This window comes from Hyperoodon ampullatus (assembly GCF_949752795.1).
Source record: "Hyperoodon ampullatus genome assembly, chromosome: 20".
NCBI lineage: Eukaryota > Metazoa > Chordata > Mammalia > Artiodactyla > Ziphiidae > Hyperoodon > Hyperoodon ampullatus.
In genome coordinates this window covers 6,084,677-6,108,127 of record NC_136933.1, presented here as the reverse complement: position 1 = coordinate 6,108,127, position 23,451 = coordinate 6,084,677, and the positions used below count along the sequence as shown (strand labels likewise).

The 23,451-nt window shown below is 37.4% G+C and overlaps 1 protein-coding gene across 1 annotated transcript in view; it reads right to left on the bottom strand.

Annotated features, from left to right (window-relative positions):
• Positions 1–23,451, bottom strand: part of LOC307068792 (A disintegrin and metallopeptidase domain 3-like) — a gene marked incomplete at both ends in the record, with an annotated part of 94,556 nt that overhangs the window by 53,650 nt on the left and 17,455 nt on the right. The window contains 6 exons of the mRNA XM_079726821.1: positions 676–757; positions 1,857–2,023; positions 2,259–2,330; positions 7,951–8,013; positions 17,311–17,488; positions 17,954–18,030. Of these exons, the coding sequence (XP_079582947.1) occupies positions 676–757; positions 1,857–2,023; positions 2,259–2,330; positions 7,951–8,013; positions 17,311–17,488; positions 17,954–18,030 (639 nt within the window). The remainder of the gene's footprint in view (positions 1–675; positions 758–1,856; positions 2,024–2,258; positions 2,331–7,950; positions 8,014–17,310; positions 17,489–17,953; positions 18,031–23,451) is intronic.

The following is a 23,451-nucleotide window of genomic DNA, read 5'->3' as shown; positions in this document are numbered from 1 at the left end:
AAGACAAATATTGTATGATCCACCTTATATGTGGGATCTAAAAATATCATACTCACAGAAGCAGGCAGTAGAATGGTGGTTGCCAGGGGGTAGAGGTGTGGAAAATGGGGCCTCGGTCAAAGGGTACAGACTTTCATTTAAGCAAGGTGAAAGTTCTAAACATCTGTTTCACAACAATGTAAATAGACTGAACACTACTGCACAGTGCACTTATAATTGTTAAGATGGTCAATTTTATGTGTTATGTATTTTACCACAATAAAAAAACCGTTTAAAACTGATAACATTCGAGGATTAAAGTAAAAAATAAACCACTGTAGGGCTTCCCTGGTGGCGCAGTGGTTGAGAGTCCGCCTGCCGATGCAGGGGACACGGGTTTGTGCCCCAGTCCGGGAGGATCCCACATGCCGCAGAGCGGCTGGGCCCGTGAGCCATGGCCGCTGAGCCTGTGCGTCCGGAGCCTGTGCTCCGCAATGGGAGAGGCCCCAACAGTGAGAGGCCCGCGTACCACACAAAAAATAAATAAACAAAATAAAATAAAATAAAATAAAGCATTATAAAAAATATTAATTTAATAAAATGGTAGATATACTATATGTACTTCTGTTCCTTGAAGTGGATATTAAATTTCAAACTGTGATATAATTACTGAAGAGATGGGAATAAAATGCATACCAGAGCAATTCCTGCAGCAAACTCTGGATCGCATGCCATTTCATGATATGTTGCTCCTACATAATTAGGATGGTCCCTATAACTAAATAATAAAATTTTTCTTGTGGATAAATGCACTTTAAAGTTTTAAAAACTTAATGATCTTTTAAGAATTGGATTCCTCAATAATGCTGCTGCTTTCTTTTAGACATAAATATTACGTATCATGTCTAATGCTTTCAATCATTTTGTATTTGGGTAATCTCCCACGGTGCCTACAAAATTAAGTTCTAAAGGCAACTTTAGCATCGTATGATACACAGCTTAAAATCCAGCAGTGCCTAATCCTTCCAGAAATTAATCACCACTGTTGTCAACACTGGATGGATATAATGCAAAGACATAGGAGTCAGGGTAGATTCCTGCCATGATTTGCAGGTTGTAAAACCTTAGACTGCATGAAAAGTGTTGGATTGGAAGACAGAATGAGAAAGACAATATGCAGCACAGCCACTAGGAAAGAGAGAGATGGGATGTATTAAGTGTCCTCACACATTTCACTCCTTAGTTAATGCTGCTCCTCCATCCCCAAACCTGACCTTAAATTCCACAGAGACACCCAGAGATTTATAAATGTATTCCATATTGCTTAAGATCTTCAGAATCGTGTTTCTGTTTTTTCCATCTAAAATAATCAAACTAGTAAAATAAAAATCTATATAAAGACTCGTGACAGTTACAGTGCAAGCAGTTAAACAGCTACACCTTAGGTCAGGACAGAAATACCATTGGGTCACCACATTACCATACTTATGTTTTCCAGTGTAACCAGCTTTACATGCAATTATTGCATTCTGTTAACTAATGTATGCTTTATTTAATGTTAAAATGCTGGTTTCAATTATCTACCTCTGAGAAAATCTTTAAAACCATAGAGGCACTATGTTTTCCCGAGGCTTTCCATATTATCAGTTCTTTAAATTTCCATAGGTAAGCAGCCCACTCTGAGGATAATGGCCTACCACGCTCTCGTGTCTTATATTTTATTAGATTTTTATAGCTTGCACTTTGCCAACACAGTACCCACATAATCTTTTTTTGAGGTGTCTTGTCATCATAAATAATAAATTTTGTATATAATTTTGATGGTTAACTTACAAGTAATTTGATAAACTTTATACCAATGAAAATAAATCACTTACATTAATAAGTATGCCATATCATGGGACCTTTGAAATAAAAATTTTTCTCTCCATGACACAAATCTTTGTAGAACTTCATTAGCATCCCCATTAGTTGAAATCTTATTTTCATCTGACCAGAGCTCCAGAGAAGTTAATGTAACCAACACTTTAAGCTGAGAATACATCTGAAAACAGAAGATACATGATATATGGTTTTAGGTAATCATAAATATAACACTAAATCTCTATATGTAATGCTAATATATTCAATTTACTAATTTTTAGAGATGAAATCCATCGGTGGAAGAAACTAGTTGGTAGGACTATATAGTTTATAAAAGTGCATATGCTATTTATTCAAACAATGCTACTGTATTAATATGAATGTTTCTTATTTAAATATGAGACATAAATACTCACAGTGTTGATGAGACTAAAGATATGGACAACTTTCTCAGATGCAAGTGCCACTTCAGAGCCCATAAAACCATACTGAAAGGCAAATTTTGTTTTTTAATCACTAATAAAAATGACTAAACTACCACGTTTCAATGGGTATAAAAATGTTAAAATAATGCAGTGCTCAAGTGAAAGGACAAAAGCAGAATTAAGACTTATCACATGCTTAGTAAGTTCTAGATTTAAGCCTAGGGACATTACATATTAAAATGTGATGGTGATGAGTATCTTCTACTTTACACATGTAGTTATTTAGGATCAAAAGTTAAGGTTCCAAGACTGCATAACTAATAAGGGTGAGAACCAACACTCAAATCTCTAACTAAACCCCTAAGTCTTTTTTGTCTGCTCAACTGTGCTGCCATCTTTTGTCTTCATTCCCATAAGACAACATGACTATATATCCTGGAGAAAAACATGTACTTTCTAAACACAGAGCTCTGAGCGCTACATAGTGAACAAATTCAAGAACATGTCTTCATCCAAGGGAAAAAAATTGTAACATTTTCACTGAAACATTTCTAATTTTGTGTGCACACATTTCTAAGCTTACTTATAATTAATGGTACAGCAACTATATATATATATATATATATATATATATATATACACACACACATATATAATTTAACAGATTTAGATATAGAAAATTACAATCATAGTTAGGGATTTTTACATAGTTCTTATAATCATTAATAGCTCAAGCTGACAAATTTACAGCACGCAGCAAATTTACAGCAAAAATATTAAAGATTTTAAAAACTCAAGCAAGCTTTGATGTAATATGCATATATACAAGCTTATATAAAAAATGAGAGGGATATTTTTAAAGTATACCTGTAAGTTTTATATAAATTGACTCATATTAGGCCATAAAACATTAGAATATAAAGCACAGTATCACTTAGCCCACATCGTCCAACCACAATGCAATCAAGTAAACTTGATTGTAAACTTGATAAAAAGTATTTCAATGATGTTATTTTTACTTAGATGAATAACTTGATTGTGGATATATATGATCTTATTCTAGGTAAATGCACACTGAAGAAAAAGCTACAAATGCAATTTACAACTTACTTTCACATGGAGACAGCACAAGTAATAAAGGGAAACAGTATTAATAAATCTGAGTAGAGAGAATATAGCTGTTCTTTGTATTATTCCTATTCCTCTGTTTCCAAATAGAATATTTAAAAACAGAGATAAAATAAAGATACTTTCAGGTGAACAAAAACTGAATTCAAATGAATTACTACAGGTTAAACAGAAATATCAGAAAAACCAACCTGTGAGAAGAAGAAATGTAAAGTTTGGAAATAGTAAATATGAAATATGTTTTTCCTTTCCTTAATTTCTTTAAACAACAATTGGATATTTAATGTAAAATAATTTATTTTGTGGTTGATTACACAAGAAGAAATAAGACAGACTAAAATAATATCACAAGGGGTTACACAGGATTTTACTGACGAAACATGTCTACATTAAAAAAAATATATTATTGAAGTGTAGTCGATGTACAATATTATATAAGGTACAGATGTACATCACAGTGACTCACAATTTTTAAAGGTTATACTTCATTTATAGTTGTTATAAAATATTGACTATATTTCCTGTGTTGTGCAATATATCCTTGTAGCTTATTTGCTTTATACATAATGGTGGATACCTCTGAATCCCTACCTCTATTGTGCCGCTCCCCATTCCCTTTTCCCAATGGTAACCACTACTTTATTCTCTATATCTGTGAGTCTGTTACATTTTTGTTATATTCCTAGTTTCCTTTATTTTTTAGATACCACATATAAATGGTATCATACAGTATTTGTCTTTCTCCCCGTGACTTATTTCACTTAGCATAACACAGCCTCCAAGTTTATCCATCCTGCTGCAAATGGCAAAATTTCATCACTTTTTATGGCTGAGTAGTATTCCATTGTGTGTGTGTGTGTGTGTGTGTGTGTGTATCACATCTTTATCCATTCATATGTTGATGGGTACTTAGGTAGCTTCCATATCTTGGTTATTGTAAATAATGCTGCTATGAACACTGGGGTGCATGTATGTTTCCAATTAGTATTTTCATTTTTTTCAAATATATACCCAGGAGTATAATTGCTGCATCATATGTTAGTTCTATTTTTAATTTTTTGAGGAACCGCCATACTATTTTCCACAGTGGTTACATCAATTTACATTCCCTCTAACAGGTGTACAAGGGTTCCTATTTAACCACATCCTTGCCAACATTTGTTATTTGTGGCCTTTTTGATGATAGCCATTCTGATAGGTGTGAGGTGACATCTCATTGTGGTTTTGATTTGCATTTCTCTGATAATCAGTGATGCTGAGTATCTTTTCATGTGCCTGCTGGCCATCTGCAGGTCTTCTTGGGAAAAAATGTCTATTCAGTTCTTTTGCCCATTTTTTTTTTTTTTTTTTTTTTTTTTTTTGCGGTACGCGGGCCTCTCACTGTTGTGGCCTCTCCCGTTGCGGAGCACAGGCTCCGGATGCGCAGGCTCAGTGGCCATGGCTCACGGGCCCAGCCGCTCCGCGGCATATGGGATCCTCCCAGACTGGGGCACGAACCCGCGTCCCCTGCATCGGCAGGCGGACTCTCAACCACTGCGCCACCAGGGAGGCCCTTGCCCATGTTTTAATTGGGTTGTTTTTTGATATTGAGTTGTATGAGCTATTTATATATTTTGGATGTTAACCCTTTATCAGTCATATAATTTGCAACTATTTTCTCCCATTCAGTAGGTTCACTTTACATTTGTTTATGGTTTCCTTTGGTGGGCAAAAGCTTTTAAGTTTAATTAGGGACCATTTGTTTATTTTTTTCTTTTGTTTTCTTTGCCCGAGGAGACAGATGAAAAAAACCAAAACAAAACAAAACAAAAAAACATTGCTATGATTTACAACAAAGAGTGTTCTGCCTATATTTTCTTCTAGGAGTATTATGCTCTCCTGCCTTACATGAAGTCTTTAATCCATTTTGAGTTTATTTTTCTATATGGTGTGAGAAAATGTTCTAATTTCAGTCTTTTACGTGTAGCTGTCCTGTTTTCCCAGCGCCACTTATTGAAAAGACTTTTTTCCTCCATTGTATATTCTTGCCTCTTTGTTGTAGATTAATTGACCATAAGTGCATGAGTTTATTTCTGGGCTCTTTATTCTCTTCCAGTGATCTATGTGTCTGTTCTTGTTCCTGTATCATACTATTTTGATTACTGCAGATTTGTGGTATAGTCTACAGTCAGGGAGCGTGATGCCTTTCTCTGTTCTTCTTCCTCAGCACTGCTTTGGCTATTCGCAGTCTTTTGTGTTTCCATACAAACTTTAGAATTATTTGTTCTAGTTTTGTGAAAAATGCCTTTGGTATTTTGATAGGGATTACATTGAATCTGTAGATTGCCTTGGGTAGAACGGTCATTTTAACAATAGTAATTCCTCCAACCTATGGAAACAGGGTGTTTCCATCTGTTTGTGTACAGGTCTTTCACCTCCTCAGTTAGATTTATTCCTAGGGAGTATTCTTTTTGATGTAGTGGTAAAATGAGATAGTTTTCTTAATTTTTCCTTCTGATAGTTCACTGTTAGTCTATAGAAATGCAACTGATTTCTGTATATTAATTTTGTATCCAGAAACTTTATGAAATACATTGATGAGTTCTCCTAGTTTTTGGCAGTGTCTTTAGGATTTTCTATGCATAGTATCATGTCATCTGCAAACAGTGACTATTTTACTTCTTCCTGTCCAAGTTGGATTCATTTGATTTCTTTTTCTTGCCTGATTGCTGCGGCAAGGACTTCTAATACTATGTGGAATAAAAGTTGTGAGCAAGGACATGCTTGTCTTGTTCCTGATCTTAGAGGAAGTGCTTTCAGCTTTTCACCATTAAGTATGATGTTAGCTGTGGGTTTGTGCTATATGAGCTCTATTATGTTGAGGTATGTTCCCTCTATGCCCCCTTCCTGGAGTTTTTCTCATAAATGGAGGTTGTATTTTGTCAAAAGCTTTTTCTGCATCTATTGAGATGAACATCTGGTTTTTTATGTGGCTGTTGGCTATCTGTAGGTGTAACACACTGATTTCTTTGTGGATATGGAAAAATCCTTGCATCCCTGGGATAAATTCCAATTAATCATGGTGTATGATCCTTTTAATGCCTTGTTGGAATTGGTTTGCTAATATTTTGTTGAGGACTTTTGCATCTATGTCCATCAGTGGTATTGGCCTGTAATTTTCCTTTTTTGTGATATCTGTGTCTGGTTTTCATACCAGGGTGATGCTGTTCTCACAGAGTAAGTTCAGAAGGGTTCCTTCCTCTCCAATTTTGTGGAATCATTTGAGCAGGATAGATGCTAACTCTTCTCTTAACTGTTTGGCAGAATTCACCTGTGAAGCCATCTGGTCCTGGACTTTGTTTGCTGGGAGTTTTAAAATTACTGATTCAATTTCATTACTGGTAATTGTTCTGTTCCTATTTTCTATTTCTTCCTGGTTCAGTCTTGGGAGATTGAACGTTTTTAAGAATTTGTCCATGCCTTCTAGGTTGTACATTTTATTGGCATACAGTTCTTCACTGTAGTCTCTTATGATCTTTTGTATTTCTGTGGTGTCAGTTGTAACTTCTCCTCTTTCATTTCTGATTGTACTGATGTGGGCCCTCTCTCCTTTTCCTTGATGAGTCTGCCTAAAGTTTTATCAATTTTGTTTATCTTTTCAAAGATTCAGCTCTTAGTTTCATTGGTCTTTTCTATTGTTCTTTTATACCTATTTCATTTATTTCTCTTCTGTTCTCTTTATGCTTTCTTTCCTTCTACTAATTTTGAGTTTTATTTCTTCTTCTTTCACTAATTCCCTTGGCTGTAAGGTTAGGTTGTTTGAGATTTTTCTTGTTTCCTGAGACAAGCTAGTGTCTCTATAAACCTCCCTCTTAGAATTGCTTTTGCTGTCTCTCAGATTTTTGGATCACTGTGTTTTGTTTTTCATTTGTCTCCAGGAAGTTTTTATTTCCTCTTTGGTTTTACAGTGACCCATTGGTTGTTTAGTAGCATATTGTGTAGCCTCCATGTGTCTGGGGGTTTTTGCAGTAGTTTTCTTGTAGTTCATTACTAGTCTTATAGCATTGTGGTCAGAAAAGATATGAATTCAATTTTCTCAGATTTACCGAGGCTTGTTTTATAGTCTAGTATGTGATCTATCCTGTACAATGTACCATGTGCAGTTGAAAAGAATGTGCATCCTGCAGCTTTTGGATGGAATGACCAATATATCCATTTGGTCAAATGTGTCACTTAAGGCCTTTGATTCCTTACGGATTTTCTGTCTGGATGATCTGTTCACTGATGCAAGTGGGGGGGCTTCCCTGGCGGCACAGTGGTTGAGAGTCTGCCTGCTGATGCAGGGGACACGGGTTCATGCCCCGGTCCAGGAAGATCCCACATGCCACAGAGTGGCTGGGCCCATGAGCCATGGCCACTGAGCCTGCGCATCCGGAGCCTGTGCTCCACAACGGGAGAGGCCACAACAGTGAGAGGCCCGCGTACCGCAAAAAAAAAAAAAAAAGAAGATTCTTTTACAATCCCCTTTCAATTTAAATACAAAAAAGATACAATGAAATATATCAATAATGCATACCAAGGCTTTATCCATAATGACTTGTATTTTCAGAACTCTTTTCAACAGCACACCAGAATTTTTCTGCAAAACAGAAAACATGAATAAAACATTAAAAAATTTTTACATTGTTCGTAATTATCATGTACATTATATAATTATATACATACAGACACACACACACACACATACAGATTTATAGATAGATACACAGAAAGACAGAGAGATATAGGTAGATAGATACTTAGGTGGTAGATACATATACAAATACATAAAGCTATAAATATTAGAGAAATAACAGGATTGATGTCTACTGAGTAAATAAGCTGGTGAGATTCTGTATGAAAATTTTAGGAACAAATCAGAAGCTTTCACCTTATATTCTTGAGAATTAGAATCCTCAAAAAAGTTACTGAAATGAGGGAGAATCCTTGTTCCTTCCTCTGAAAACCTTCCTCTTGGTCCCTCACCCCAACCTTCAAGCTAAACAAATTCCCATCAGCTTTCCCCCTAACGTTACCTCTATTTTATCATCATTTTTGTACTTGTAATTATTTATATTAACTTTATTGTGGCCTACCCTCAATAAAATGCATCTATTTTAAGAATACCGTTACATGAACTGGTAGCAATATGTACACCCATGCAACCATTTTCATCACTAAAATAAATAATGTTTCCATCACCCTCTTCCAAGTTAATAGCCTACAAGTCTCAAGGCAACCAGTGATCTGCTTTCTCTCACCATAGGTTACAATAACTTACCCTAGAATTTCACACAAATGGAATCATACTGCATGTCTTCTTCTATATCTGGCTTATTTCACTCAGCACACATCTGTGTTGCTGTGATTATTAGTGATCCATTTGTTTTTATTGCTACGAAGTGCCATTTTAGAAACACAAAACAGTTTGTTTATACATTTAACTGTTGATGATCCTTTGGATTATTTAATCATCTTAGCTACTGTAAATATAGTGGCTATGAATATCCATGTACAGGTCTTTGGGCAATTATAGTCTTTCATTCTTTCTTGGTTACTTAGAATTGGAAAACCTGATCCGCATGATACTTGTATATGTCTAAAGTAGTACACAAGTTCCAGATTACTTTCTAAAGTAGTTTGATCATTCTGCTTTTTCTCCAAGAACTAATAAGAATGTCAATTGCTCCACATTCTTGCCTGTATTTGGTATTGTCAATCTTTTGCATTGCATGCATTCTTGTCAGTCTGTACCGAGATCTCACTGAGGTTTTAATTCGCAGTTCTTGGGTGATTAATGATGTTGAACATCTCTTCACAGGCTTGTGGCTCATTAATGTGGTTTCTCCAAGTCCCCTACTAGAAATTTTATGTTTAGCCTTGACTATGCTCTAATTCATGTTTTTGGAGTAAGGGCCAATTCCCATTTTATTCCACGTGGAAATCCAATCTTCTTGCATCATTTGATGAGGAGATCTTTCTTTACTTTTCAAAGGCCTTAGCACCTTTGTGGATAACAATTTGGGCACGAGCACGTGGGTCTACTTCTCATCTATTGTGCTCCATTGTCCTATACGCCTACCCTTATACCAAAAACACGATATGTTTCTCCACAGCAGGGGTCAGCAAACAATGGCCCATTGGTATAACCACCTGTTTGTAAAAAAATATTTTATTGGAACACAGCCACCCCCATTTGTTTATAGCTTGTCTATGCTGATTTCACGCTGCAAAGGGTGAGTGAAGTAGCTGCAACAGAACATATGCCCCACAAGCCTGAAATATTTACTATCTGGCTGCTTAAGAAAAAGCAATGTAAGTCTTTCACCTTGTTCTTTTTTTCAATTTTCAAAACTCTTTGACTCTTCTAGGTATTTGCATCTCCTTATGAATTTGAGAATCAATTTCTACAAAATGTCTTCTGGAATTTTGGGATTGGGATTACACTGAATCTACAGATCAATTTGGGGAAAATGAATATCTTATCTTTCTTTTTCTCTGTGACTTTGCTAGACTCTCTTAATAAGTCCGGATTGCCTTAATGGAGATTCTTTAGGACTTTCTATGTAGAGAGTTAGGTCACTAAAGAAATAGGGTTATTTTTCCTTTCAAAAATTTATACCGGGCCTCCCTGGTGGCGCAGTGGTTGAGAGTCCGCCTGCCGATGCAGGGGATACGGGTTCGTGCCCCGGTCCGGGAGGATCCCATATGCTGCAGAGCTGGGCCCGTGAGCCATGGCCGCTGAGCCTGCGCATCCGGAGCCTGTGCTCCGCAACGGGAGAGGCCACAACAGTGAGAGGCCCGCGTACCGCAAAAAAAAAAAAAAAAAAAAAAAATTTATACCCTTTATTATTATTCTTTTTCCTATTGCACTACCTAAGAACTCTAGTAAAATGTTGACTGGAAGTAGTGAAGGCAAACAACCTTGCATTATCCCTAATCTCAGGGGTGGTTTTCTTCAGTTTGGGGCTATAACTATACCATAGACTAGGTGGCTTAAACCACAAACATGTATTTCTGACATTTCTAGAGGCTGGAAACTTCAAGATCAAGACACCAGGAGATATGATGGCTGGTGACACCACTCTTCCTACTTTGCAGATCTCCTGTATGCTCATGTGATGGAGAGCAGAGAGAGGGATCCCGTGCCTCTTCCTTTTTGTATAAGAGCATTAATCCCACCATGAGGGCCCCACCCTCATACATAATCTAACCCTAATTACTTTCCAAAGGCTTCAACTCCTAATACCATCCTATTGAAAGTTAAGGTTTCAAAACATGAATTTTGGGGGAACACAAGCCTGCAGTCCATAACAGGAGCAAAGCATTCAGTCATTTACATTCTTTACGTTAGCTGTGGATGTTAATAGATGCTCTTTATGAGATCAAGGAAGTTTTCTATTCCTACTATTTACCATGAATGTGTACTGAATGTTGCCAAATGGTATTGCTGAAACTATTGCCATAATTCTGTGGTTTTCTACCGAAATATGTTAAATTCATTCAATTCCTGTTTTCTTTACTGACTTAGGTAATATTGTCTCAAAGTCTTTGAAAAAGCACACATGTTTTTGGAGTATAATGGCAACTTGACTGGATAACAAATTGCTGGGATATTGTGTACCCCCCTGGAGAAGCCATTTTCTCTACTCCCTAGTTAGACGTTCTTGACTATCTTATAAGCACTACATTTTGGCAAAGGCTAATTCCAGTCTGAGTTTTTCTACCTTTGTGGGTGACTTTCTTTGAGGCCAAGATGCCTATAGCATTATTCATTATTTATTGATAAAGTCCAAAATACACTGTATCTTGGTGTCACCAGTTTTCATGTGGATTTTTTGTAATTTGAAAAATTTCAAGTTCAGGACTTCTTTATTTCAACAGAGTTTTCTTCCTTCATAAGTTGGAATACTTTGGTTGTGATTTTATTCATGAATGGCAATTATTAATTATCCTGAGTTTCCATTAGCAATCTTTCACACTCTATTAGTCAAGGTTCCCCAGAGAAACAGAACCAATAATATAAGTGTGTATATTTACACATTTCATATACTTATTATAATTAGATGTATTACAAGGAATTGGCTCATATGGTTATGGAGGCTGGCTGGTTAGTGGGATGGAGACGTGGAGAGAGTTGATGCTCCAGTTCCAGTTGGAGAGCTGTCGGCTAGAGTGTCCTGTCTTACTCAGGGGAAGTTACATCCTTTTCTTATATTCAGGACTTCAACCTATTGGATGAGGTCTACCCACATTATGGAGGACCATCTGCTTTACACAAACCCCACTGATACAGTTATTAATCTTATCAAAAACACCCTCACAGAAACACCCAGAAAATCTGACTAACCATCTGGGCACCGTGGCCCAGGGAAGTTGATACATAAAATTAACCATTACACAGTTTTGGTTTTCTCTGCCATCATTTTTATGTCATTGCTTTCTCTATTTCTTTAACCCTGACTATAACATCACCTTGGGGTTTTAGCACAGTGTCTATTCTGTTATTCACTCGTTCTATTGTCAATGTCTTTCATTTTAAAAATGACTTTTTTTTCTCTTATGTTTATTTCTTGAGCACTTCCAGGATCTTTAAACAGACTGTGTAGGGTAGACATGTGAGTGCTAAAGAACGTTATCTCTGGGGTTGTATTATTTAGGTTAGAATTTTAAAGCTGTAACTTACTGGAGGATTTCCTAGGATAATGATTTAAACTCTCTAGGTCTCTGCTTCCTATCTGAAGAGAGGGACAATGGTCCTCATTCTCAGAACTGTAGAAAGAACTGGAAAGACAGGGTATACTGTAAAGCTCTTAGAACAATAGGTGGCACCTGTGAGGCAGACCATGAATATAAAACAACATCAATATGGCTTTTTAACTCACTTTGGATCCTGTATATGTCTTATATGTTATATTTATATTCATTCTTATGCCCCATGTTTATTCCTTTTGGAGTCTTCTTCTTTTAGAATACATTCATTTCTTTTGTGTCAAACTTTTGTTGAACAAATGGTGGGGATAGGTGACATACTATAATTCAGCAGTCCCCAACCTTTTTGGCACCAGGGACTGGTTTCATGGAAGACAAGCTTTCCATGGACTGGGGTGTGGGGATGGTTTCAGATGATTCAAGCACATTGCATTTATTGTGTACTTTATTTCTGTTATTATTCCTTTGTAATATATAATGAAATAATCATACAACTCACTAGAATGCAGAGTCAGTGGGAGCCCTGAGCTTGTTTTCACTTGCCACTCACTGATAGGGATTTTTTTTTTTTTTTTTTTTTTTGCAGTATGCAGGTCTCTCACTGTTGTGGCCTCTCCCATTGCAGAGCACAGGCTCCGGACGCGCAAGCTCAGCAGCCATGGCTCACGGGCCCAGCCACTCTGCAGCATGTGGGATCTTTCCGGACCAGGGCACGAACCCGTGTCCCCTGCATCAGCAGGCGGACTCTCAACCACCGCGCCACCAGGGAAGCCCACTGATAGGGTTTTGATATGAGTCTACAAGCAATTGATTTATGATGGTCTCTGTGCCGTCAAACCTCTCTGCTAATGATAATCTGTATTTGCAGCCACTCCCCAGCGCTAGCATCACCACCTCAGCTCCACCTCAGATCATCAGGCATTAGATTCTCATAAGGAGAATACAACCTAGATCCCTCCCTCGCATGTGCAGTTCACAGTAGGGTTCGCACTCCTATGAGAATCTGATGTCACCACTGATATGACAGGAGGAGGAGCTCAGGTGGAAATGTGAGCGATGGGGAGCGGCTGTAAATACAGATGGAGCTTCACTTACTCACTGCTCACCTCCTGCTGTGCGGCCCCATTCCTAAAAGGCCATGGACCAGTAATGGCCCAGCAGTTGCTATACTTGCTTTATAAGAAATGGCCAATTATCCAAGAATGATGTTTGCTCCTTCTCCAAGAGAGAAGTCTGTGAGAGATAGCTGTCCAGGGCCAGCAGCATCAAGGAGGGGATGATATAGACACTCTTTTCCCTTAACTCCTGTCTAGATTCAAAAACTAGTGGGGGACAGTTTGGGGCCCCGTGTTGAAGCTAGAAAGGGAAATAACCAGCAGTTTCATCCACCTTGGTCTTTGCCTGAGCAAAGCACATATGTGATGTTAAACCACTGACAGTTGGGAATTGGTTGCTTCAAAATCTAGTGGTATTTGACCTAATAGTGGTTCTCAAGAAGAATACAGTTTGAGGAAGCTTACATAGTTGTTCCATCTTTTGATCTGATTGAAAGTTCACTGTATTTAGCAACTACCCCTTATGAATTTGGTTGTGATTGTGGCTGGCTATTATTTTCATTCGGGATGAGATTAGAGTCTCTTTTTTTAAAAGTGTGGTTTGTTTCAGACATTAGGAAGGACATTCACAATAGGGAGGAAAGAAATGGCTTCAGCCAAAAAAAATCTCAATTTTATAGTTCTGACTGGGTATAGACTTATAGGCTGGAAATCACTTTTCCTCCTTTTAAGTAACTGTTGTATTGCCTTTCAATCTCCAATATTGCTGCTAGGTAAGACCATGCCATTCTGCATCTTCTTTATATATAAGAAACCAGATTTTTTAAAATATTGGTCCAGAACCTCCACTTAAATCATACTGAGAATTTTTCTTGGATTGTTTTGTGATTTATTCAACTCAATTTTCTATGTTTATTTGTACCAGAACTCAGATTGCATCACCCATATTGTTCTTTTAATTGAATTTCTTATCTCTCAAATTTCCCTGTCATTTTTGTTTATATTTTAGTTTTTGTGTGATTTCTGGAATTTTATCTTGTGAACTTTCTTTTGAGTTTTTACATAGGTTCAGCATGCTTTTACCTTCCAAGAACTGTTATCTGCTGAGAGTTATTTTTTAAATAGCACTCTGTTCTTATTTTGTGGTGAAATATTTTCTCCTACCTCTCTGAGGATATTGTCATTTTGTTTTCTTCACTCTCTCTATTCCTTGGTACCTCAGGCTTTAGCACTTTGAATTTTTCCATGTCTCTATCTACCATATTCAATTGTTTCATCATATGTCTAGTGTCCCTACGTATTAGGCATTGAGCATCTGACAGCTTATTCCAACATCTATGACCACATACGGAGCTTATGGCCTGCTGTCTTCATAGAGAGTAAATTGTCTGGGTTGTTTGCTGGGAAAACCCTGCTGTCAACATGGTTAGTTTTGATTCTTTTGCATGGTTTCATTCCCTCCTGGATTCTAATGAACATCTTGGATTGTGTAAACCTGTTTCCCAATATCTAGTGTGTCAAGTTTAATTTACAACAGAAACAATCGATTAGGAGAGGAAATGAGATTTTATACATATTTATACAACTTATTTTCAACCACTTCTCTTCCTAGGCCCACCCTTAATATCATTTCCTAAGGTATTCGGACTTACAGTTCCAAAAACATTTGAGTAGTTCTGTAGTGTGTATCAAGTTTCCTGTAGCCTATCCCAATTGCCAGTTAAGGATTCAGCTTTTTAGTGGCTAAATCAGCTGTCTATCTGCTATTCAACTTCCAATGTTATTACTATTCTTCTGTTCTGTTTGTGTGTGTATGTTAATGCCATGTTAAAAACTCCTTTTCGCTTTAGTGGGGTTTAAGGAAGGGGCAGGGTAAATGCATGTGTCCAATATGTTTTTAACAGGTAAGCCCTTTATGTATTTTGTTTGTTCTACTTTTCACTGGTTATCATGAAGGCATTCACCTTGATTATGAGTTTAGTTGTGTTTCCTCTCATAAATGTCAAAACATGCCTAAAATAGAAGATTTTATTTTATTTTTCTCTCTCTCTTTAAAATATCTGTTAGATTGAAGATACTCACTTTGGCTATTTGTGCTTGTAAAAACATGCTTCTCTAAACCTACAAATTTAAGCCTATCAAATTCAGGGTGAAAAGCAATCATTTAATTCACAAACATGTCAGTACCCATTCTTTCCATTCATTCCTGCAGTGATATCCCTGGCTTCCTCTAGGTTCTGAACTTTTAGTCTCTTTTTATTTCATTATTGCATTTTGTTTTGTATCCAAACTTTCCATAATTAGTTCCAGTTACCTTGCTTTACTACATTAGAAACTAGAGAGAGCAAATGTTAATAGTAGTAGTAGCGATATTTATTGATCACTTATTTTTCCCATACTATGCTAAGTCATTTTCAATTATAAATTTATGGAATCTTTAAAATATTTGTGTGAGTTAGGGATTATTTTTATTATTGGATTTTTACAGATGAGAACATTTAAACGCAGAAGGATGATGTTACTCGGCCAAATTCTTGTGGCTACAGCCTGACCCACTTGAACTTCAAGCTAAGGCAGGTGGAACTGTATGCTATCTCTGTCTCTTCCCATCCCTCTCTTATTGCTGATTCACTGGAAGGGGATGGCTTCCAGTGCAGTGCTCTTTGTCTTTCCCAAAGCATGTCAATCCCTTCAGGTTTGCCCACTGCCACAGAAGAGTATTCATGGAATCCTTTAAAGTTATCCAATTTACTTCATGTGACAGTGCTCTATTTCAGTTATGAAAATGGTCTGCAACTGTGTCCAGTGTTGTACTGCAATATGCAGATGGCATAGGGTTAGGGGTCACATCTCAGTTCCATTAAAAATGAAATTTTCATTTCTATATATGATTATATTTTATCATTTTTATGACTTTCTGAAAGGGCAATTTTACTAATCCATATTTGTACCAACATCTTTGGCAAAATAAATAAAAGCATATTAAAGCAACAATGAGATGGAGATGATCAAAAATTAAATTCAAGTTTCATCCGTTACAATTTTGTTCTGCTTCTCTAAACAGGATATCTAATTTTCATGAGAATATGTGGACAGAGATTCATTTCCTTAACCACTGATGGCAAAATGTAAAGCTGTGCAATCACTCTTAAGGAGGAATTTAGTATGTATATATACCTAAAAAACTTTGGAAATATGCCTATTCTTAGATACAGGTATTTATAAAAAAAAAGTGTGAATGCTCAAAAATTTGATACATTACTGCTGTTCATTTCTGGATTAAAGTAAAAATACAAATATGCAGAATGTGCCATAATTTTGTAAAGTAGATATTTTAAGTTTATATATATGTATGTATATGAAAAAGCATGAAAGAGTACAAATCAAAATAATTGCCCTGAATTCCACACAACATTTCCTCTAGAAAACAGTATTATGGTCATTTCTTATTTTCCTTATGCATACATTTAATTTTAAATCAACATTAACTAATGTTAATTTAAAATAATAATAAATGTAACATAATTTAATGATAAGAGAAAATGTGCATTATCCTCTTAATAGCAATTTTAAGGGGAAATTTCAAAGAAGCATATATGATTAGATAATTTTTTGTTAAATAAATCTTCTTTTATAAATCAACCTTTATAACTAGATACAGTAAAAGAATTAGAACAAATACTCCAAAGTTCTAACAGCACTATATCTAGACAATGACATTTCAGATGATTTCTTGCCTCTTTTCTACTTTTACCTTTTCTATCAAAATAACACTTTTTTACAAAGAAAAAAATGCACTGGCAAAACTGCTGACAGAGTCAGAATCAGCAAATTTGAGTATCATTATATTATTAGGTTGCATATTCAGTAACAGTGCAACTGTGCATATATGCATAAGAATACTTGCAATTAGGTATACGTGAGAATATTGATTTTTGGATTATAAGTTTATATCTATTACATTTTTAAATACTATATGACTAAACAGAAAATATTTTAATACGTTACGAGAGAAGGTTTATTTATCATCAACATCAGTTTAAATTTGTTTTCCAAATGTAACAAATTTCAACGTGAATATGTTTATCAAAAGTTGCACAAATGAAGATCCCATAAAAGGGGTTACTTACTTCTGATTTCACAAGAATTTTGTAGGACTCATCTGCCAATTGGGTTGTAGAATTATTTTCTGTTATGGGGGGAAAATCAATTTCATTATCCTTTATCTGATAAAGCATATGCTCATATGTAGCTGAAGATTCCAATGGTTGAATTCCATAACTGACATTCTCCAACTGCAATAATCCCCTGAATATTTAAATACATAAAAAGAAATTAAAAACATAGATTTCTCAATGATAAACATAAATCAATATTAAGTGAAAACATTATATAGAAATTTGATAGTGACCTTTGTCGTCTAATATCTAAGAATCATCCCATCTTCCTTGGATTAACATTTAAACCCAATTTTCTACCTTCTTCTATCTATTACATCATTTAGGAGTCATTGCAATTCTAGTGTGGCTCAGTAATGTGGATATTTCTTATACTAGTGGCAGCTTTTTCTGAATAAATTTTATAACTGCAAGCTTGGGAGAGAGACAAAGCGAATAGGGAAAATGATAAGACAAGCAGGCCAAGATAGCAGATGAGAAGACACATAATGAAAGTGTCTATTTTCTGTGTCTTCCATCTACCCTTCAAGAAGATTCTAAAAGTAAAAGGGTACACAAGATTTCAGTCATGTACATCTCTGGAATATGCCATTACCTGAGTCCGGAGCAGGTGCTAAGCGTCATAACCGAGTTTGCAATCTCTGTGGCATATCCTTGATAAAAGCAATGGCCCTAAACAGGAGTAATATAAAGATACATTTGTAATGATTAGAACACAAAATGTTTGGTCTTATCCTTACTTCCTGGACATCGTCAAGCATTCACAATTAGGCATTCCATAGTATTATTCACCAGATATTCCACTTCCTTCTTATCTACCGACAATCTTTTCCACTTGACCCTCTTCTGCCTATAACTAATCACAACTCCTATCCTCCCCCATATGATTTTTGCTATAATTCTAAATTTTTGATAAACAACTTTCTGATCTGCATCTTGTCTTTCTCAGCCCCATTTCTTGAATATATAGTCTATGAATGCTACCTCAATGTAATTAACAGCATTACTTTGACTTCCACTGTGAACATTTCATTTGTTTTTTCTAAGTTAGCCCAAATATCTTAACTGACATTTCCTCACTATTTTCTCTCTAATATCTCACCATGTTGATCATCCTTAGTTCAAACTCTCCTCTCAATGGACTTTCACAACATTAGTCTTCCCAGCTTCTCCCCAGATGTTTTCTTTCAGTGCATATTCCCTTCTCTTCCCTAAGAATCTGTTGATATCTAGAATCAGTCCTGTTCCTCCGTTAATCCTGGGCTATGAAAACATTAGTATCATCACATTCTCTTGTATGAAAGTGTTTATACGTCATTAGCGCCCAGACTTACATCTCCATCAGTAACCATTCACTCGTCTCAATACTAGGATTCCCTCCTATCTCCCACCCATGGACAGTGGCAGAGCATACCCTGCTCCACACCAGGCAGCAGCAGTAGCCATTTCTGCCTTTACTGGTGCCAGAAAACTATACCACAAGCCTTCACGAAGATGTAGAATGCAAACCAGGTCCCAACCCTTTAACCAGCAGAAGAGAGCATCTCAGTTCCTGCAGCTCCTGGCCTTGTACCTGATAAGAGAAAATGATCTTCACGAGATAATTCTCAAAACCCCCAACGCTAAGCAGCAAAAAGTGACTGAGATAAAAAATTTCCCCACTCAGGGGCACTAGCAGAGGCAGAGTGAGAAGCATACCAATACCCAGTGGCTGGGAAACTGCCAGAGGAAATACTCTCTCTTCCATGGGTCCTTCATCACCCAGCATCACCTAGCAATATAAGGTGGCCCAGGAAAGAACCTTTTCCTGCTATGGGTTGCACCGGCAGAAAGCCAGTGAGCTCCAGCAGAGCCAGAAGAATGAAACAAAACAGAATAATATTGAAAGCCCCAAGAAAGCTAAATGGTCACTGGAACAACAGACCACACTAAATCTGAACTTAAACTGGCTGACAGACTTCAACAATAGAAGATTTCAATGTCAAAGATACAACAGAAAACTACACACTATACCAAGAACCAAGAATATTACAACATAATGGGAGAAGACAACCCAGTGATGCCAATATTGAGATGAGTCACATGTATCTGGAACTATCGGATGGATTTTAAAGCAGCTGTGATAATAGTGGTTCAATGCACAATCAAAAATTACCCTGAAACAACTGAAAGAACAGAAAATATCAGAAAAGAAATAGAAACTCTTCAAAAGAACAAATAAAAACATTAGAAGTGAAAAATATAATAAACAAACAAAACAATGCATACTGGATAGGCTCAAAAGTAGAGTGGAGATGACAAGGGATAGAATCAATGAACTTGAGAAAGATCAATAGAATTCACTCAATATATAAAACCCAGAAAAATGAGTTAAGAAAATGAATAGAGCCTCAAGGACATGTGGAACATTCCCCAAAGTTTTAAAATACATGTCAGAATCCAATAAGGAGAACAGAAAGAATGTAGAGCAGAAAAAAATTCAAAGAAATAAAGGCTGAATGCTGGTCAGAAAGAAGTTGGTTTAGAAAACCCTGGACCTTCCATCTCCCAACAAATACACCAAGTGAGTAGCAATTCATGGACCAATTTCCTTTGTGAGAAATCAGGAATTAATTGACAGGCTCATGCACACCTTTAGAGGATGCAAAATCAGATGCACCAAAGCCAGGAGGGAGATTTGGGGTGCCCTTTCACCAGAGGCTCTACCCCAGAGTACTGCCATAAGATCACAAAGAGACCCTATAGCTCCCAGATTCACCCAGGGGAGGAGAGGGTGTTGTTCAAGCACCCAGTGCCCCAGTGTTTCCGAGGGGAACAAACACCCAAGGAACAGTGTCACCAGACCCAGGGCTCTGATTGGTTCAGGGCAGTCTAGCCACCCAAACCACAGTGGAAGTGGTGGCTTGATTCCCTCCCCAGCTTGCCCACACTCAGCACAGAGTGAGGGGATGAAAAATCCCACCTCTCTGCTTCCCCTGGGGAGGTAATGGTGGATCGACTGAAGGCAGTGCTCCCACATCACCGGTACTGCCCCAAGAGCCAGCACTTGTCTCACCAATCCTGGAGCACTGATGGCTCACCCACAGTCTAGCTGTCGGAGGGAGAACAGAGGCGGCAGCTTGGGATGACAGACAACAATGATCGTCCCTCCTGCCCAGCAGAAACAGAGCAGAAAAAACCACAGCGGCTTGCTTCTACCTGGAGAGAGAAACTGCTGGTAGAGGACCCCCAAGTCACTGCAAATCACTGGCCAGGCTGATCTGTGGGCGTTTCCTTCTGCACATGGCCAGTCATGAAGACTGGGTGATGTGACTGCTTTGTCTAATGAGCAGACACCAAAACAGAGTGTCGAGTGAAATGAGGAATAAGGAAAAGATATTTTGAGCAAAGGAACAAGACATAGACCGAAACTGACACTAGTGAAATGACATTAAATAATCTGCTTAATGAAAAATTTAAAATAACTCCCATAAAGATGCTCAATGAAGTTGGGAGAACAATGCATGAACCAAGTGAGAAATTCAAAAAAGAGATACAAAGTATTAAAAGTACCAAACAGAAATCGTGGAACTGTCAAATAATAACTGAACTGAAAAAATTCACCAGAAGGGTTCAACAGCAGATTAGATCAAGCAGGAGAAAGACTTAACTCAACTAACTCAAAGATGGTTCAAAGGAGAAAAAAGAAGACAGTGAAAAAGTGATAAAATCTTACGGGACCTATGGAACACAAACAGAAGGAACAATACACAAAGTATGGGAGTCCCAGAGGAAAAGAGGGAGCAAGAAAGAATGATTATGTGAAGCAGTAGAGATGTTAGCTAACGCGATGACAGTAATCATATTGTAATATGTAAATGGAGCAAATCAACACATTGTACACCTTAAACCTATACACTGTTATATGTCGACTGTATTTCAGTTAAAAAAACAGGAAGCACTTTCAATACATATTGGCTGAAAACTTTCCAAACTTACAGAAGGAAATTGATATCCATGCCAAGAAGATCAAAAATCACCAAATAAAATGACCCTAAAGACATCCACACTGAGATATATTCCAATCGAAATGTCAAAAGTCAAAAGTAGAGAGGGAATTTTGAGAGCAACAGAAGAAAAGTGACTTATGTGTAATGAAACACCCTTAAGACTTTCAGTGGATTTTTTAGCAGAAGCCTTGCAAGCCAGAAGAGATTGAGATGATATATTCGAAGTGTTGAGAGAGGAAAAATAAAGTCGACTAAATATCTTATACACTGCAAAACTACAGAAATGAAAAAGAGACTTCTGGTTTCTGGTTCTCCATGTCAGAAGGTTGGACGTTGCCATTCCATCCTGACAACAAGAGACAGCAGAACAGACTTAAAACTCAACAGTTCTTCCCGGATGTGTAAAAGAAGGGAGGACACAGTGCAAAGCGCGGCCCCCAGGATCAGAGAGGGCACATGGGGAGGCACAGCTCACTGGAGCAGAGAATCAGTAGTGCAAAGTGCTGCTGGAACCAGCGCCAGGGCAGGAAAACCTGACTGTGATTGATGAAAGGCTGCAAGATCGGTGCGGACAATTCTGAGAAATAAAAACTCCAGAGACCCCATGAATGGACCGCCAAAATACTGTGAGATTTACCTTCAAGAGTTCCACCAAGATGTCACAGCTAATAACAGAGAAAAAGTCCTCATGCCTCCAGCAGTGGGAGGGGGAAAGGACTCAATTTGAAATACATCAGTGCACTCTGTTCTTCTTTACAGGGCCTGCCTTCAGGGGAAACTACCTAGATAGAGAGGAACTGGCTGGGGTACTATCAGAGCCTAACTGACCTCAGGAAAGGAAATACTCAAATCCAGCCCACTCTAGCCATTCTGTCGCTCTTGCGGAAAACAAAAACAAAAACAAACCACCAAGAAACACTTGTGTTGTTCATAGCCCTGATGCATAGGCTCACTAAAAAACTGAGACTTAATCATAGGACTATAAAACACTTTCTCTCACCCCACACCTCACTCACCACCACACTACTAAAGGCATATTTACGGCAGTTCCTTTTCCATGGTGCATTATGTTCAGCTATCAAGAAAAACATTACAAGAATACCAAAACGTTAAAACAAAAAACCGTGATTTCAAGAAAGAGGGTAAGCCTTAGAACCAGACGTGGCAGCGGTGCCGGTATGATGCGCCCGGGAATTTAGAACAACTGTGTGATTACAATGCTAAGGGATCAATGGATAAAGCAGACATCGTGCAAGAAGAGATGAACAATGCAGTCAGAGAGCTAGAAATCCTACGGCAGAAAAAAAAAAAATTGCTAGAGATTTAAGAAAAAAATTGTTATGGAAATGAAGAATGACCTTGATGGGCTCACCAGTAGATGACATGGCTGAGAAAAAAATCTCCCAACGTGGGGATATATCAATAGACATTTCAAAACCTGGAAGCAAAGAAACCAAGACAGAACACCACCACCACAAAAGATGAGAATATACAAGGAATATGGGGGGACCACAAAGGCATGACATAAAGGTAACGGGAACTCCAAAAGAAGCAGAAAGAGAGAAAGGAATATAAGAAATATTTGGGACAACAATAACTGTGAATTTCTCCCAAATGAATATCACACACTAAACCACAGATGCAGAAAGCTCAGAGAACATGAAACAGCACGCATGTAAGATAAACAAACAAAGGAAAAACTCCAAGTTAAAATACTATACCTTGGCATATCATTTAAGAAGTACAGAAACCCAAGATAAAGGAAAGAATCCTGAAAGAAGCCACAGAGGGGAAAAATTGCCTATACAAAAACAAAGATAAGACATACATCAGATTTCTCCTCAGAAACCACCCAAACGGGAAGGGAGTGTAATGAAATATTTAAAATGTTGAGAAAAAAATATCACCAACCTGCAATTCTTTGTCCTACAAAATTATCGTTCAAAAGTGAAGCTAGTTCCGGGGAAGATGGCGGAAGAGGAAGACGCGGAGATCACCTTCCTCCCCACAGATACACCAGAAATACAGCTACACGTGGAACAACTCCTACAGAACACCTACTGAACGCTGACAGAAGACCTCAGCCCCCCCCAAAAGGCAAGAA